General features: G+C 40.3%; 1 protein-coding gene across 1 annotated transcript in view; it reads right to left on the reverse strand.

Annotated features, from left to right (window-relative positions):
* hacd1 (3-hydroxyacyl-CoA dehydratase 1) overlaps positions 1 to 17,560 on the reverse strand; it is a 69,721-nt gene extending 52,161 nt beyond the window's left edge. Inside the window, exon 1 of the mRNA XM_073054599.1 lies at positions 17,375 to 17,560. Coding sequence (XP_072910700.1) covers positions 17,375 to 17,487 — 113 coding nt within the window. The 5' untranslated portion in view covers positions 17,488 to 17,560. The remainder of the gene's footprint in view (positions 1 to 17,374) is intronic.
* Positions 17,561 to 17,928: the final 368 nt, after the last annotated feature.

Below are 17,928 nucleotides of genomic sequence, written 5' to 3' on the forward strand. Positions count from 1 at the left end.
ACTTACTAACCCATCCCTCCACTTCCTCATCCAGGTCATTTATAAAAATCACGAAGTGTAAGGGTCCCAGAACAGATCCCTGAGGCACACCACTGGTCACCAACCTCCATTCAGAATGTAACCCGTCTACAATCACTCTTTGCCTTCTGTGGGCAAGCCAGTTCTGGATCCACAAAGCAATGTCCCTTTGGATCCCATGCCTCCTTACTTTCTCAAAAAGCCTTGCATTGGGTACCTTAGCAAATGCCTTGCTGAAATCCATATACACTACATTCACTGCTCTTCCTTCATCAATGTGTTTAGTCACATCCTCAAAAAATTCAATCAGGATCGTAAGGCAGGACCTGCCCTTGACAAAGCCATGCTGACTATTGCTAATCATAATATACCTCTCCAAATGTTCATAGATCCTGCCTCTCAGGATCTTCTCCATCAACTTACCAACCACTGACGTAAGACTCACTGGTCTATAGTTTCCTGGGCTATCTCTACTCCCTTTCCTGAATAAGGGAACAACATCCGCAACCCTCTAATCCTCCAGAACCTCTCCCATCTCCATTGATGATGCAAAGATCATCGCCAGAGGCTCAGCAATCTCCTCCCTTGACACCCACAGTAGCCTGCGGAACCTCTCATCCAGTCCTGGTGACTTATCCAACTTGATACTTTCCAAAAGCTCCAGCACATCCTCTTTCTTAATATCTACATTCTCAAGCTTTTCAGTCTACTGTAGTCATCACTACAGTCACCAAGATTATTTTCCATAGTAATACTTAAGTAAAGTATTCATTAAGTATCTTTGCTATTTCCTCCGGTTCCATACACACTTTCCCACTGTCACACTTGATAGCTTCTATTCTTTCACATCTTATCCTCTTGTTCTTCACGTACTTGGGGTTTTCCTTAATCCTGCCCGCCAAGGCCTTCTCATGGCCCCTTCTGTCTCTCCTAATTTCCTTCTTAAGCTCCTTCCTGTTAGCTTATGATCCTCTTGATCTCTAACATTACCTAGTTCTCTTTTGTAAGCTTTTCTTTTCTTCTTGACTAGATTTATTACAGTCCTTGTACACCATGGTCCCTGTACCCTACCATAACTTCCGTCTCATTGGAACGTACCTATGCAGAACTTCACACAAATATCCCCTGAACATTTGCCACATTTCTTCCATACTTATCCCTGAGAACATCTGTTTTCAATTTAAGCTTCCAATTTCCTGCCTGATATCCTCATAATTCCCCTTACTCCAATTAAACACTTTTGTAACTTGTCTGTTCCTATCTCTCCAATGCTTTTGTAAAGGAGATAGAATTATGATCACTCTTTCCAAAATGCTCTCCCACTGAGGGATCTGACACCTGACTAGGTTCATTTCCCAATACCAAATCAAGTACAGCCTCTCCTCTTGTAGGCTTATCTACATATTGTGTTAAGAAACCTTCCTGCACACACCTAACAAACTCCACCCCATCTAAACTCCTCACTCTAGGGTGATGCCAATCGATATTAGGGAAATTAAAATCTCCCATCATGACAACTCTGCTATTATTACACCTTTCCAGGATCTGTTTCCATATCTGCTCCTTGATATCTCTGCTACTAATAGATGGCCTATAAAAAACACCCAGTAAAGTTATAGACCCCTTCCTATTCCTAACCTCTATCCACAGAGACTCCGTAGACAATCCCTCCATGGCGTCCACCTTTTCTGCAGCCGTGACATTATCTCTGATCAACAGTGCCACGCCCTCACCCCTTTTTCCTCCCTCCCTGTCCTTTCTGAAAAATCTAAAACCCGACACTTGAAGTAACCATTCCTGTCCCTGAGCCATCCAAATCTCTAATGACCACCACATCATACCTCCAAGTACTGATCCATGCTCTAAGCTCATCTGCTTTGTTCACAACACTCCTTGCATTAAAATAGACATATCTCAAACCTTCGGTCTGAGCGCGTCGCTTCTCTCTCACCTGCGTATCCTCCCTCTCGCACTGCCTACAAGCTTTCTTTATTTGTGAGCCAACTTCCTCTTCCCCAATCTTTTCAGTTCGGTTCCCACCCTCCAACAATTCTAGTTTAAACTCTCCCTAGTAGCCTTAGCAAACCTCTCCGCCAGGATATTGGTCCTCCTGGGATTCAAGTGCAACCTGTCCTTTTTGTATAGGTCACACCTGCCCCAAGAGAGGTCCCAAATATTCAGAAATCTGAATCCCTTCCCCATGCTCCAATCCCTCAGCCACGCATTTATCCTCCACCTCATCCTATTCCTATTCTCACTGTCACGTGGCACAGACAGTAATCCCGAGATTACTACCTTTGCGTACCTGCTTCTCAATCTCCTTCCCAACTCCCTGTAGTCTTTTTTCAGGACCTTTTCCCTTTTCCTACAACCTCTGGCTGTTCTCCCACCCATTGCAGGATATCTTGGACGCGATCTGAAACATTCCAGACCCTGGCACCTGGGAGGCAAACTACCATCTGTGTTTCTTTCCTGCGTCCACAGAATCTCCTGTCTAACCCTTAACTATAGAGACCCCTATCACTACTGCCATCATCTTCCTTTCCCCACCCTTCTGAGGCACAGGGCCAGACTCTGTGCCAGAAGCACGGCCACTGTCGCTTCCCCCAGGTAGGCTGTCCACCCCCTCCCAAATACTACTCAAACAGGAGTACTTATTGTCCAGGGGGACAGCCACAGGGGTACTCTCTAGTACCTGACTCTTCCCCTTCCCTCTCCTAACCGTGACCCACTTGTCTGTCTCCCATGGCCCCAGTGTGACCACCTGCCTATAACTCCTTTCTATCACCTCCTCGTTCCCCCGGTCATCGAGCTGCATCTCCAATTCCCGAACTCAGTCCCTTAGGAGCTGCAGCTCAACACACCAGGTGCAGATGAGGCCGTCTGGGAGACTGGGAGACTCCAGGACCTCCCGCATCTGACACCGAGCACAGAAAATTGGTCTCACACACATACTACTTCCTTTCTGCAATTAACACAGTTAAACCAACCTTGCCTCGTCCAGTTATCTTCTAAGCCCATTCAGCCAAATCCTTATCACTCTGCTGCCTCTCACTCCACTGCCCGCTCTGAATGCTGCCTGCTGGATATGGCGGTCTTTTAAACCTTTCCCGTTTTACTGGCTGATATCATGCACCTGCGCAATCTTGCCTCTCTTTTACCACGAGTAGTAAAACTGCCTTCACTAAAGAAATCCTTAGCCATTTACCCACATATTCTATATACCAAGTAAAAGCTAACCAGTGTTTTATACAACTGCAGTATGACATCCTAACACTTATAGTCAGTGTCTAGGCCTACGAGGAGAAGCAGACCAAATGCTTTCACTACCTTATCTATTTGTTTTGAAGTTTTCAAGAAGCTATGAACCTGCCCACCAAGTGTCTCTCTAAATCAGGGGTTCCCAACCTTTTTTATGGCATGGACCAATACCATTAAGCAAGGGGTCAGTGGACGCAAGGTTGAGAACCTCTGCTTTAATTCAACACTCTTAAGGTCCCAGCAAGTTACTCTATTTATCCTAACAGAATTCATTATTTCATGCTTGTATGGATTAAATTTTATCTGCTGCTACTGCACCTTATTTTTTATCTGATCCAGATCCTGCTGTATCTTTATTCAACATTTTTTGCTATCTATGGCTTGCAACTGTATTGGTGAAAAGGATCAGATGTTTGATAAGAATTTGTACTTAATGCATATTGCTTCCTTTGTCACCAGTGATACAAACTGAATTGGTTTACTATAATGAGTTGTGCATTTTGTCATATTTATCCATCTTGTGTTGTTGCAGTGCTGATATCAAGAGGGGAAGAAAATGAGAGCTTCACACAGACTAATATTTTAAGTCTTTGTCACTCTCTCTCTCTTTGCATTATGATAAAAAGTTATGAGAGTGAATACACCAAGCATCCTAGAAGTATACCATTGAAAAAGATTGAAGAAATAATCAAAAGCTGCTGGTTGAAAACTTGCATTCGTTACAATATCTTAAAGTACTTCACTGAAGCAAAATTTGAGAGAACCATAGATGTCATTAAGATCACAGAGATTCTTAACAAGGAAAGACATTTGTGAGTTTTAATACAAAGGAATAAAATTATTTGAATCATGTAAATCGGGTGAAAAAGGAAATTTGAAATTCAAGTGGAGTGAAGTCTTAAGAGCAAAAATCATAGAGGAATTTTAAAGAAAGAATGCAAATATTAAAAATAATCATGTTACAGTATCAACAATAATAAATAATAATCAGGTCCAGAGATGATCAGAAGATGGAACTTTTATAATTAATACCCTGACTGATAAAGACAAGCAGGCCATATAATACCAGAAGACTGGAGTAGAATTAGGCCATTCAGCCAATCGAGCCTGCTCTGCCATTCCATCATGGCCGATTTATTATTCCTCTCAGTCTAAATATCCTATCATTTCCTTTTGTCTTAAAGATTTGAGTGACATCTCCAATTTTCCAGTCCAATCTAATGATTCTTGAAAGATTATTATGAATGCATCCACAATCTCTTCAGCTGCCTCTTTCAGAGCACAGGGATGTAGTACATCTTGTTCAGACTTTTCAACTTCCCAAGCACCTTCTCCATAGTAATAGCAATTACACTTACTTCTAACACCTGACTCACTCGAAATTCTGGAACATTGCTAGTGTTTTCCACAGTGAAGACTGATACAAAATGGTTCAATTTTGTTTGCTATTTCTTTGATCCCTCCCCCCCCATTACTACTACTCCAATGACATTTTCCAGTGGTCCAATATCTACTCTCACCTCTCTTTTGCTCCATATATCTGAATAAAAAACCTTTTGTATCCTCTTTTATTGGCTCGCTTACCTTCATATTTCACCCTTTCTCTCCTTCTGTTGATTTTCAAAAGCTTCCAAATCCTCTATCTTTCTATTAATTTTTGCTATTTTATCACCTCACTTTTCCTTTCAGGCTGTCTTTGACTTCCTTTGTCAGCCACAGTCAAGTCATCCTCCTTTAAAAATACTTCAACTTTGGAATTTATCTATCTTGCACTCTCCAAATATATCCCGAGAACTCCAGCTATTGCTGTTTGTTCGTTCTCTCTCTCTCTCTGGGTGAATTTGAATATGTCTCCCAGGTATTCTACAAACTCCCTCTCTTTAGATCCAGCACAAACCTGAATTTCCCAATCTACCTGGATATTGAAATCCCCTATGACTATCATAACATTGCCCTTTTTACATGCCTTTCTATCTCCCATTGTAATTCATACCTCACATCCTGGCTACTGTTCAGAGCCCTGTATATAACTCCCATCAAGGAGATTTTAACTTTGCAGTTTCTTTACTGTACCCTCAAGGATTCCACATCATTTGACCTTATGTCATGTCTTCCTCAGGATTTGATTTCATTCTTTTTACGAATAGAGCCACCCCCCGCCCCCCCCCCCCCCCACCCACCTACTTCTTGTGCTTTTGATATAAGGTATATCCTTGGATGTTAAGCTCCCATCTGTGATCTTCTCTCAGTGAAGCCCAAGATATCATACCTACCAATCTCTAGTTGTGCTTCAAGGTAACTTATCCTTACACTGCATGCATTCAAATAAAACACCTTCAGTCCATATGCCTTCCTTACCACCCTATCCACCTATGTTGCCACTTTCAGAGATCTATGGACTTGTTCCCCAAGACTCCTCTGTATGGACTTGCCACTTGCTGTATACTTTCCCCTTATACTTGTCCTCCTAAAATACAATAGCTATCATCTGTCTGGATTAAACTCAATTTTTCCATTTCTCTGCCAAAATTTCCTGCTGTTTCCTCTATATTCTGCAGTAGCCTGTTGCAAACTTCCATTATGCCATCTACAACTCATCCAATATTGATGTTACTTATGTACCCAATAATCAAACAACCTACTCCTTCACACCAGTGGAATCCAAGTGGAAGAACACTGCTTAGAGTTAGACCTCCAGTCACAAAAACACCTTCTACCCTGTTTCCTCTGGCCAAGCCAATTCTGAACCTATTTAACAACTCACTGTGGAACCCATGTGACTTAATCCTCTGGATAAACAGACTGTGAGGACCTTGTCAAATGCTTTACTTTAAGTTCTTGCAGACAACATCCTTTGCCCTACAATCATTTGTCTTCATCACTTCCTCAAAATAACTAAATCAGATCTGTGTGGCAGGACCATCACTGCACAGATCTAGACTGAATATCCTTGATAATTCAAAACACAAAATGCTGGCAGAACTCAGCAGGCCAGACAGCATCTATGGGAGGAGGTAATAAAGACGTTTCGAGCCGAAACCCTTCATCAGGAGTGAAGTAACATGGGATGGTCGAGGGGGGATGAGAAGTGGGGGGAGGGATAAAGTAGAGAGCTGGGAAGTGATAGGCTGGAGGGAAATGGGCTAGGGGGAAGGTGGAGAATTATGAGAAATAAAAGAGAAAGAAAGGTAGGGCTGGGGGGAGATTATAGTGAGGGGTGGGGGAAAGAGAGAGAAAGAGAACCAGACTAAAATAATCCCATGTTACTTCACTCCTGATGAAGGGTTTCGGCCTGAAACATCGTTATTACTTCCTCCCATAGATGCTGTCTGGCCTGCTGAGTTCTGCCAGTATTTTGTGTTTTTTTATTTATTTCCAGCATCTGCAGATTCACTCGTGTATCCTTGATAATTCCATGTTTTTTTCAAGTATGAGTAAATCCTCTCCCAAAAAATCTTTTCAAATCACTTCTTTACCACTGATGCAAGTCTCACCTTTCTATGATTTTCTGCTTGCTTTCTCTCACTTTTTTTAAAAAAAGAAACAATGTTATCTGTTGTCCACAGACACAAGAGATTCTGCAGATGCTACCTGAACTGTTGAGTTTCTCCAGCATTTTTTTTTTGTGTGTGTTGGTGTCTCAACCATGGCTAAACATTTCTGGCATCCCCCTGCATTTACATGGGATCATAGTGGTAAGCCATGAGTGAAACTGGAGACCAATATATGATTATTATAGGTTTGGAAACAATTTGTCATTTGTTCTACTCAGGGTAGGTTTAAAGAAATAGAATCAATTCTAATACTGACGTTGTCTATATTTGAATAAAAAATTAAAATGGGTTTAGGGACTGGTGTTTTTATTTATTTAGCAATACAGTGCAGAGTAAGCCTCTTCTGGCTCTTTGAGCCATGCTCTCCCAACAACCCAACAATGCCAATTAACCCTACTCTAGTCATGGGACAATTTACAATGACCAATTAGACTACCAGGGAGGTCTTTAGACTGTGGGAGGAAACCGGAGTATGTGGCGAAAACCCACACATTCCATGGGGAGGACATACAGAGACTCCTTACAGAACGGTGCCAAAATTGAACTCCCAAACTCCAGAGAGCCCAGAGATGTACAAGCATCACGCTAACCACCACACTACCATGGCACCCAATAATATAGTTAAAGTTCAAAGTAAGTTTGTTAGCAAAGTGTATACATGTCATATGCAACCCTAATATTTATTTTCTCATTGCTATTTTTAATAAGTCTATAGAACAATAACCGTAGCAGAACCAATGAAAGACGGCCCAATTTGGGTGTTCAACCAGAGTGCAGAAGACAACAAACAGTGAAAATACAAAAAAAATTATAATAAATAAATAAACAATAAATATCAAGAATATTAGATGAAAAGTTCTGGAAAGTGCATCCATTGGTTGTGGGAACATTTTAATGATGGGGCAAGTGAAGTTATCCTTTGTGGTGCAAGAGCTTGATGGTGTAGGGGTAATAATCGTACCTGAACCTGGTGGGTGAGTCCAGAGGCTCCTGTACCTTCTTCCTGATGGCAGCAATGAGAAGAAAGCATGGCCTAGGTGGTGGGGGGTCCTGATGATGGATGCTGCTTTCCTGTACCAGCATTTCATGTAGATGTTCTCAAAGGTGGGGAGGACTTTACTCATGATGGACTGGGCCATATCCATTTTATTTTGTAGTATTTTCTGTTCAAGAGCATTAGTGCTTCCATACCAGACTGTGATGCAGCCAGTCAATATATTCTCATACTCTTAGATACTTGCATTTAAAACCAAAGGAGTCTTTTTTTTTAAGTATGATGGATTGTAAGCAATCTGAATTTAGACTGATGTGTGATCATGGCACAAACTCAGATATGACACCTAGCTCTGAATTATTTTATGGGTTCATGATCCAAATTAGAGGGTACAGTACAAATACCTGCACCCCAGCACAATATGAAGGGTACAATACAGAGTTGGTGGTGCAATTGTTTAGCCGATATACAAAATAAGGCCATAAGATCCACTGGGCCCATCTTGAAGGTAGCCTCAAGGACTTGGCCACAATTCTTCTGTATGACATTCGTATTAGAAGAGATCATTATATTGTTCCTTGTTGGAAAAAAATGTGTTTTCTTAAATTACACTAGTGACTTCAATTCAAAGGAAATTCATTGGATGGAATGGGTTTGTGGATATGCTGAGACTGTGAAATCAGCAAGTGTTATGACCTTAATTAGTAATTCTATATAAGAGCTTGAGATATTTGGTGGGTAAAATGTATGTGTTTAATAGATCTACATTGGAAGAAGATGGTGCTAGCCAACAACCTGACCAAGGGAGACATCCTCCAGATGGTTCACAAAACTACTTCTTTCACTTCTTTTTCTTTTAAATGTGGTTCTACTACTGTTGGAGCCTGCGATCTACATTTTGTTGGTATGGTTTCGGGATGAAAGAGTGACTTGACACTTTGCTGTCTCCGAAGGAAGTTAGTTGAGGTTCCAAGCGAAGTGTGCAGCATCCTGGAAAGCCATGAAGCCTGGAGACATGATCAACTCCATTTCTCTCTGATATCGATGACTAAGGCATTGTAGAAATTTGAAATCAACAAGGCTGAGAGCCAATGTTCTCTCCAATTTGTAATGACCAGTGTGCATGAAATTCTTGTGCTGTGCAATTTTTTGCCCTGTAAAAAATGTGCACACTGAATTTTATATATAGAGGAATGCATTTTAAAAGTAAGCAAAACACTGACTATAAGCATTTTGATCTCCTCGGGGTTTGATCATTTTTGCTCTCATTCAGCTGCACTCCCACAAAACATACATAGCAGGCCTATAGTGGGTAATTAAGGATTCTTCTCCCGGAGCTTTAGTACAATGTCCATATGTGATTTGCTTGCTAAATAACACTTTAAAAAGTCAAATTTCCAAATATTACTCCACTTCTTCCCACTTGCAAATTCTCCAGCAATTTTTGCATCGTGACAATACATGCAGGTAACACCAGTTTTTGTATTATACAAAAATATTGGATTTTTGTATTATACAAAAATGGATTTCTTGTGGCTGCACGTTCCTGACCTCATGAGCTTTCAGTGTAGTGGTTTCTACTGTTTCATTAAGCTATTCCACTTTAAATGAACTAACTTTTCTTCTGCACTTCATGCCCCTTGCTTCTTTGGAATTTGTCGTAGTATATATAAGCCAGCTCTAAAACCTTCAGACAAATCATTACAAACTCCTCATTATCAACACCGTCTGCATCAAAAAAACAGAAAAGGAAATGTGATTGTGTACGATCATGAAATATACTTAACATGCCAACGAGGTAGAGGGTGACAATCTTTTGAGCGCAGTTTAACTTCCTTTATGTGCTAGTAGCAAAAGATATGTGCATCCACAAGCATACACCTTAGAGGGATGAGAGTGGAATGTGGGCTGGTGTTCAGTGTCGAGTACCTGTGGGTGATCAGTGCACCTTTCCCTTTTGCTTGATGCTCCCAGAGGAAGGTGTCTGCATGTGATGGCCTCTCTCCCTCCCTCTCACCTGCTGCTCCCAGAGGAAGAGTCCGTATATGAACAGTCTCTCTCTCTCTCTCTCTCTCTCGATGCTGCCAGAATACTGGATCTTGGACCAAGTTTAATCAACATGGTTTGTGGACCGGACTCTGTATTTCATGTTATGGTGTTTCTGCTTTATTTTCTGTTGCTATTTTGTGCGCCTGGCTCTGCAGCCTGCAGATAATGAAAACACAGCGCTGGGTTGGGCTGAACGGAGAGCACTGAATATGCCTGAACTCATTTGATGACTTTGTGGTTTGGTGTTTTATATTCTATGTTTTTCACTCTTGTTTGTAACATTTGAGTGATCTGTTTTGTTTTTGCATGTTGGGGTTTGATATTTTTCTTTGAATGGTTTTCTTTGTTTCATGGTTGTTTGAGGGAAGATGGACTTCAAGCATACATACTTTGATAGTAAAATCTGAAAAATCAAAACTGACAAATGCTGAAAATCTAAAATGAAAAGACACCAGGGTGGAAACAAGTAGTAGGTCAGGGAGCATTTGTGGAAAGAGACATTGTATTAGCATTTCAGACTGAACATCCCTTTATCAGTATTTTCTTAGGAATGTACTCTCTCCATATCGTGCAGTACTTTTTTTGTATTTTTTCGCAAATTGCAGTAACAACGTTTACATTAAAAAAAAAGCAAAGAAACTAAGTAGACACATTCCGGCTCTTGTGTTTTTCTTTTGATTCTTTTCTGGAGTTACCACACATAACAGTATGGCCAGCACAGAAAAGGCTGTGAATGTTCTGGAAGATTTGAAAAACAGTAGGATAGATAAATTGACAGTGCCACATAGGATATAATCCAGGTATTTCAGGAAGCGTGGGAAAAGCTACTGAACACTTAGCAATGATCTTTGCATACAACTAATAATAATACTGTAATAGTAATAAGTACTTTATTGCTCCCAAAGGAAATTATTTCATTACAGCAGCAACACTTAAAATCACACGTAGCAATAATAAATGAATATATTAACTATTAATAAAATACAGAATAATATACACAATATTAATATACCAATGTGCAATACTGTACAAAATAATAAAATAGAGACTACCAAACTATGATGTTTGTTCTCCTGTCTCACAAAGATGAACTGTTGTACATGCTTATTGCATTTGGTAGGAAAGATTTTCTGTAATGATCCTTGTGACAGTGGAGCTGAATGAGTCTGTTCGAAAGGGTGCTCCGCTGCTTATTCAGTAGGTCATGGAGAGGATGTGCCAGATTGTCCATATGGATAAGTTTGTTTAGTCACCTTCTCTCTACCATTAACTGAAAAGAGTCTGGGTTGTAGCCAAGGACAGATCCAATCTTCTTGATGAGTTTATTTAGTCTTTCTGCATCACCAGCACCAATGCTGCTCCCCCAACATAGCACTGCAAAGAAGACTGCACTCACTACAACAGAGTGGTACAAGATCCCCAACATCCTGCTGCACATATTGAAGGATCTTAGCAAATAGAGTCTTCCCCTTCTTGTAAACAGCCTTGGTGTTGGCTTTCCCGTCAACTGTTACCGAGGTGAAAACACAAGAATTTGTACTCCTCCACAAATGCAACCTCTTCTCCCAGAATGTATACAGGACTTGCCACTGTCCTCTTCCTCCTAAGAACAATCACCATCTCCCTGGGTTTGGCAACAGTCAGGAGCAGGTGATTCCTCCCACACCACTCCACAAGCTTGTCCACCAGTCCTCTGTACTCCAACTCCTGCCCACCTCTGATACACTCAACCACCGCAAAGTCATCAGAGAATTTTTACAAGTGACTAGACTCAGATTTGTCCTGAAAGTCTGTGGTGTACAGTGTGAACAAAAACAGAGACAGGCAGTCCATTGTGGTGACACTCACCACCATCTCAGACAGAGAACTACCCAGCTGTCCAAACTGGGGTCTATCTGTCAGGTAGTCAGTAATCCAGGAGATAGTGGATTTGTCTATGACCATTCTTTGCAGCTTCTTGCTCAGATAAAGAGGCTGGATTGTATTAAAGGCACTAGAGAATTTTTTTTAATGGCCATAGAGTAATACAAGAGGGTGGAAAAATGTTATTCCTTTGTTCAAGAAAGGCATCGGGGATAATCCTAGGAGTTGGAGACCAGAGTTTCTTATGTCTGTGATGGACAAACTGTTGGAAAAGTTTCTTAGAAACAGAATTTATGAGCATATGGAGAAGCAGTCTTATTAGGGTTAGTCAGCATGCCTATGTGAGGGGCAGATCATGCCTCATGAGCCTAATTGACTTCTTCAAGGAAACAACAAAAGAATTGATGTGGATGTGGTGTGTATGGATTTTATTAAGGTATTTAACAAGCTTTTCTATGGTAGGTTCATACAGAAAATCAGGAGGCATGGGATCCTGGGAAATTTGGCAGTATAGATTAAAAATGATCTTGCCCATAGAAGGCAGAGGATTGTAGTGATTGAAGGTATTCTATCTGAATGTTGTTGACCAGTGGTGTTCTGCAAGGATCTTTTCTGCTACCCCTGCTCCAAACCAAGGTTGGACATGCACACTGAATTGTAAGGCACTGATGAATGTGGTATAGCAGAAGGACACGGGAATAGAGATCCATAATTCCTTGAAAGTGGCATCAGAGGTAGACAGCATCGTAAAGAGAGCTATTGGCACATTGGCTTTCATAAATCAGAGCACTGAGTAAAGGAACTGGGATACTCTGCTGAAGTTGTACAAGACATTCATGAGGCCAAATCTGCAGTATTGCATGCAGTTCTGCTCACCTGTCTGCAGAAAGATATCAATAAATTTTAAAGAGTACAGAGCAAGTTTACAGAGGAAGTTGTTGCCAGTACTTAAGGTTCTTAGTTCTAAAGAAAGGTTGAATAGACCATAAGACATAGAAACAGAATTAGGCCACTTAGCTCAATGAGTCTGCTATGCTATTCTATCATGGTTGATTTATTATCCCTCTCAACCAAAAATTCCTGCTTTTTCCCTAAACCTTTCACACTCTGACTAATCAAGAACTTATCAACCACTGTTATAAGTGTACCAAATAACCAGCTTCAACAACCATCTGTGGCAATGAATTCCACAGATTCACCACTCTCTGGACAAAGAAATTCCTTGTCTGTTCTAAAGGATTGTTCTTCTATTCTGAGTCTATGCCCTCTGATCTTAGATAGACCCACTATAGGGAATATCTCCTCCATATCCACTAGATAGGCTCAATAGGATTCAATGAGATCCCCCTCATTCTTCTAAACTCCGTGTGTACAGGTTCAGAGGCATCAAGCGCTCCTCATCCATTAACCCTTTCACACTGGGACCATTCTCATGAATGTCCTTTGAACCCTCTCCAATGTCAACACATCCTTTCTTTAACAAGGGGCCCAAAATTGTTCACACTATTCCAAATGTAGTCTGATCACTTAGCACTTGATTCCCTGGTGCACAGGAGAATGAGTGGAGATCTTACAGAGGTGTACAGAATGTGAAGGTATATATACATTAAGTACATACAGACTTTTTCTTCCCATAGGTTGTGTGAGACTAGAGCAGAGGTCATGGGTTTAGGGTGAAAGGTGAAATATTTAAAGGAAACCCCGGGGAAAACTTCTTCTCTCAGATTATGGAAGTGTGGAATAAGCTGCCAGCAGAAGAGTTGGATGCAAGTTTGGTTACAAAATTTGTAAGTTTGGATTGGTACACGGATGACTGGGTATAGAGGACTACGCTCCCAAGTGTGGGTAGATAGATCTATGCAGAAAAATAGGCCAGCATGCACTAAATAGGCCAAAGGGCTTGTTTCTGTTCTTTATGCTCAATGACTCATAGGCATAAGCATTTAGCCTGAGGTCAATTAGGTGCACCTCCTGAATACTAATGAACAATTTGCATATGGAACTATGAAAGTACTTTGTTATTTAAAAGACTATTTCTATCTATAATATTTATATTCAAAGAAATCAACTCTTGGAGTTATTTACAAATCCATCTTTGGGCCTTTGATCTACTGAGAATTTTCTAAAAAGAGGCAATATCAAGCAATTTTGCACTCCCTCAGGATTTCACAGGGATGAGGACCAAGGTTTTCATGCTCAAGCCTCTGGAATAGGAATTGAACTGGGAACATTCTGAGTTGAAAATGCTGTTAACTGAGCCACATCCAAGATCCAGGCTACCCAATTTAAAACTAACAATAACCAACCATATGTATTGCATCTGTCATCTGGAAAATCCTTCACATTTGAGTCATGCAAGATCAATCCTGTTATGTATTTACCCACTATTTGAGAATGACTAGTGCATTGAAAATGTTATGTTTATAGCAATGCTCTGGTCAGGTTCACATTGACTACATTTGGGCCACAGTATCTGTAATATCAGGTTTTAATTTTATACCTAGACACCTATCAGAGTGATACATTGGGTGCCAACTTGGCAAACTATTGACATGGATAGAAAAAAAGTGTAAGTGGCAAGAAATTGTGTGAGAATAATAATTATACAAATTGACAATTGCATCAGCTTCAGTTCTGCAGGAATCTATTTGGGGTTGCAACCTCGAACTTATTTATAAAGAAATTAGGTGGTGACATTAAAAACCTAAGTATCAAAATCACTGGCACAGAAGTAATGCCACTTTAGCAGCATGAATGGGATAATTCACTTAGAAAAAGGGACATAAATATACCAAATGAATAAGCAAAGTTTTGGTAGCCACGTTTCAATGCTGGCAAAGTTGATGTCTTTCATTTAAATGATTAAAAGAAGCAGAGAGTGAAGATGAAAAGACTAATGTTTGCATGTGGAGTTCAAGAAAGTTCATGTTCAAAGTAAATTTATTTTCAAAGTGCTCTCCGGAGATTCATTTTCTTGCAGGCAATCACAGTCAATACAAGAAGCACAACAGAATCAATGAACTACATGCAAACAATGATGGATAAACAACCAATATGCAAATCACAACAAATTGTGCAATTCAAAAAGAAAATCAAAACACTTAATAATAATAAATAATATTGAGAACATGTACTGTAAAATCCTTGAAAAAGTACGTCCATCGTTTGTTGAATCAATTCAGTGTTGGGATGAGTGCCTGATGGTTGAGGGGTAATAACTGTTCCCAAACCTGGTGGTGTGGAATCCAATGCTCTTGTGCTTTCTTTATGCTGTAGTTCTGCAAAACAACCCATGTTGTGAAATCAAGGTGGCCATGTTTCAGAGAGGATTTACTGGGCTTGGAAGGAAATGCAACAAGAATCTGTGGCAACAAATTCAAGGTTGTGAGGCAAGATCGTACAAACCAAGATTTCAGTGAGTTTCAGAGGACAAAGTAGAACTTTGATTTAAGTCTTCATGATATTAAAGAGAACTGATAAATTAGAAAGATAGAAAATTCTTTCTGCCAGTTCAGGAGTCATGGATCACGGTCATTGTATAAGAATGAAAAGACGGAAAATAAAAACAGGTGAAGTTGAAACTCTTCCATGCAATAGCAAATGATGCAATGTGACTTGCTAAATGTTTGTTAACCAGATGTTGTAAGGAAATGGGACAAAGATCATTTGTGTTAAATCCTTGACTTCTCAGCAGTCTCTCCAGATGTTTATTCCACAAACCATTTTAAATTGTTTTCCCCTCAAGATTTATTCCTGAGTATTTCTTTATGTCTTCATTAATCTTCTACAATTACCTCTGTTGATTCTTGGTAAAATGTCTTCCTTACCTCCATTCCTTTGGGGACTTCTGTTCATCCTTATGTTTAAAAGGCACTGCATAAATCCATTTACTGTAGTTATAATTAACCAACTTAAAAGTTTGCATTATTTAGATTGGCTTGGCCATAATGGGTTAAATCACCTGGACCAGATGGACTACATCCCAGAGACCTGAGAGAGGTTGCTGAAGAGATAATGGATGCATTGGTCATGATCTTTCAAGAATCACTTGATCCTGACATGGTTCCGGACTACCGGAAAATAACAAATGTCACTCCACTTTTTAAGGAAGGAAGACAAAAGGGAGGAAATTATAGGCCAGTTAGCCTAACCTCAGTGGTTGGGAAAGTGCTGGGACTTCATTATTAAGGACAAGGTTTCAGGGTACTTGGAGACTAATGATAAAATAAGTGAAAGTCAGCATGATTTCTGTCAAAGAAACCTACCGGATATTGAAGAATGTGATAAGGTGGATGTGGAGAGGATGTTTCCTCTGGTGGGTGTATTCAGAAGTAGAGGGCACAGCCTCAAAATTGAGGGACGACCTTTTAGAACAGAAGTAAGGAGGAATTTTTTTAGCCAAAGAATGGTGAATCTGTGGAATGCTCTGCCAGAGACTGTGATAGAGGCCAAATCCATGGGTATATTCAAAGCAGAAGTTGATAAAATTCCTGATTAGTTGGAGAATCAGGGGATATGGTGAGAGGGCAAGGTGATGGTATGCAGTTGAATGGGATCCAGGATCAGCTATGATAAAATGGCAGAGCAGACTTGATGGGCTGAATGGCCTTTTCTGCTCCTATGTCTTGTGGCTATTTTCTTTAACCACGTCAGCACATATTGGTATATAATACTCTAACCAAATGTAATTTAGTCCTTATAATGTAATTGTATTTCACATTTGGGTAGCCACTGCTTATATCCAAGTTTTGGTCTCTGATATATTATGGAAAACTCATTTCATTAAGTTCAGTTACTTGAGAAGCCAGAACTTGGTTTTATGACTGAACACAATGTCACTTGAGTACGTCGATCTCAAAAAGACCACAAAGATCTCAAAAGCTGCAAATGAGACGAAATCATATGCAGTTTTCTAATAAAATTTTAAACATTTCGTTAAAAACGACCACGCGATTTCATTTCATGAGTACAAATAGAAAAACTTCATAACAAATATTTGTTAACTCCAATTTAAAATCAAAATGTACTTTAATAACGTTGTTAAACAGAGTAACATTTCTAAAGTGTCTCCTCCAGTGTCATTACTGAACACCCAATACTACAACCGTATAGTCTGCAATGTAGGATAGGGGACAAAAAATATATGCACACTGTAACCATTAGACAAATGACAAACGGACTCATGTTTAGTGTCCTTTTTATAGACCCTGCGTACAGATAACGCACTGCTTCGCAGAGAAGTACATTCTAAGCAAGCCGGGGAAATCCGCCGAGGAAAGCAGAACGACCTCCCTTATGGCGTGCCCTGTTCAACAGTGTCAATCTATACTTAACAGCAGTTGCGATGAAAAATGACGCACCATCTGTAATTAACCAAATATGGCAATGCGAGACGACCAGTCACTTCTTCATTCAAGACACACCAACAAAATCGCACATTGATTTTGCTTGTTTAAAAAAAATAAACACTAACGTTAAAGCAGGCCAAACTTCGGAGAAAAGTTTGCAGAAACTCTTGACCCTTAAGGCAAATTTGAGCTGAAAGAACATTGCTGCAAAATAGTTTAGCCAAACCTTTGCAAATGGAAAACGGCCATTGTAACTTTGCGGTGCAGTGAAGCAGGCAGACTCTTACCCAGCTGTCATGGTAATATTATAGAACGTGAGCCAGGCAGTAGCCAGCGGACTCAAATGCTTCTTTTTACTTTCCTTCTCTTCCACCAAACCATCTTCCTCACTAGGCGCCATAGTTCGATCTGACTAAATGAAGAAAGTTCAGAACAGCTGAAGCCGACAGCGGCCCCGCGCCTCGCTCCCGCTCGAGGACAACCGTACGCGCGCCTCGCTCCCGCTCGAGGACAACCGTGCGCGCGCCTCGCTCCCACTTAGAGATGCGTGGCCGCGCGTTGAGAGAGCAAAATTTCCCAAACTTTTCTAACGGCGCAGGTTCCACTGTATTCACTCAACAATATCTAACGTCGCTGATAAATTTTTGAAAATATTTTAATCGAAAATATTACACTATTATTTGCAAGCTGCTAACTCTGCGTTTGCAATATTGATTGCCAAGACACACCTAAAAGTTAAGAAATTATGTTGCAGCTTAATAAAACAATAGTAAAAAGTATTGCATTAACGGTGGCCTTGCTATAAAAAGGATGTAGACTTGCTGGATAGAGGGTAGAAGAG

This window comes from Hemitrygon akajei, chromosome 8 (assembly GCF_048418815.1).
Source record: "Hemitrygon akajei chromosome 8, sHemAka1.3, whole genome shotgun sequence".
NCBI lineage: Eukaryota > Metazoa > Chordata > Chondrichthyes > Myliobatiformes > Dasyatidae > Hemitrygon > Hemitrygon akajei.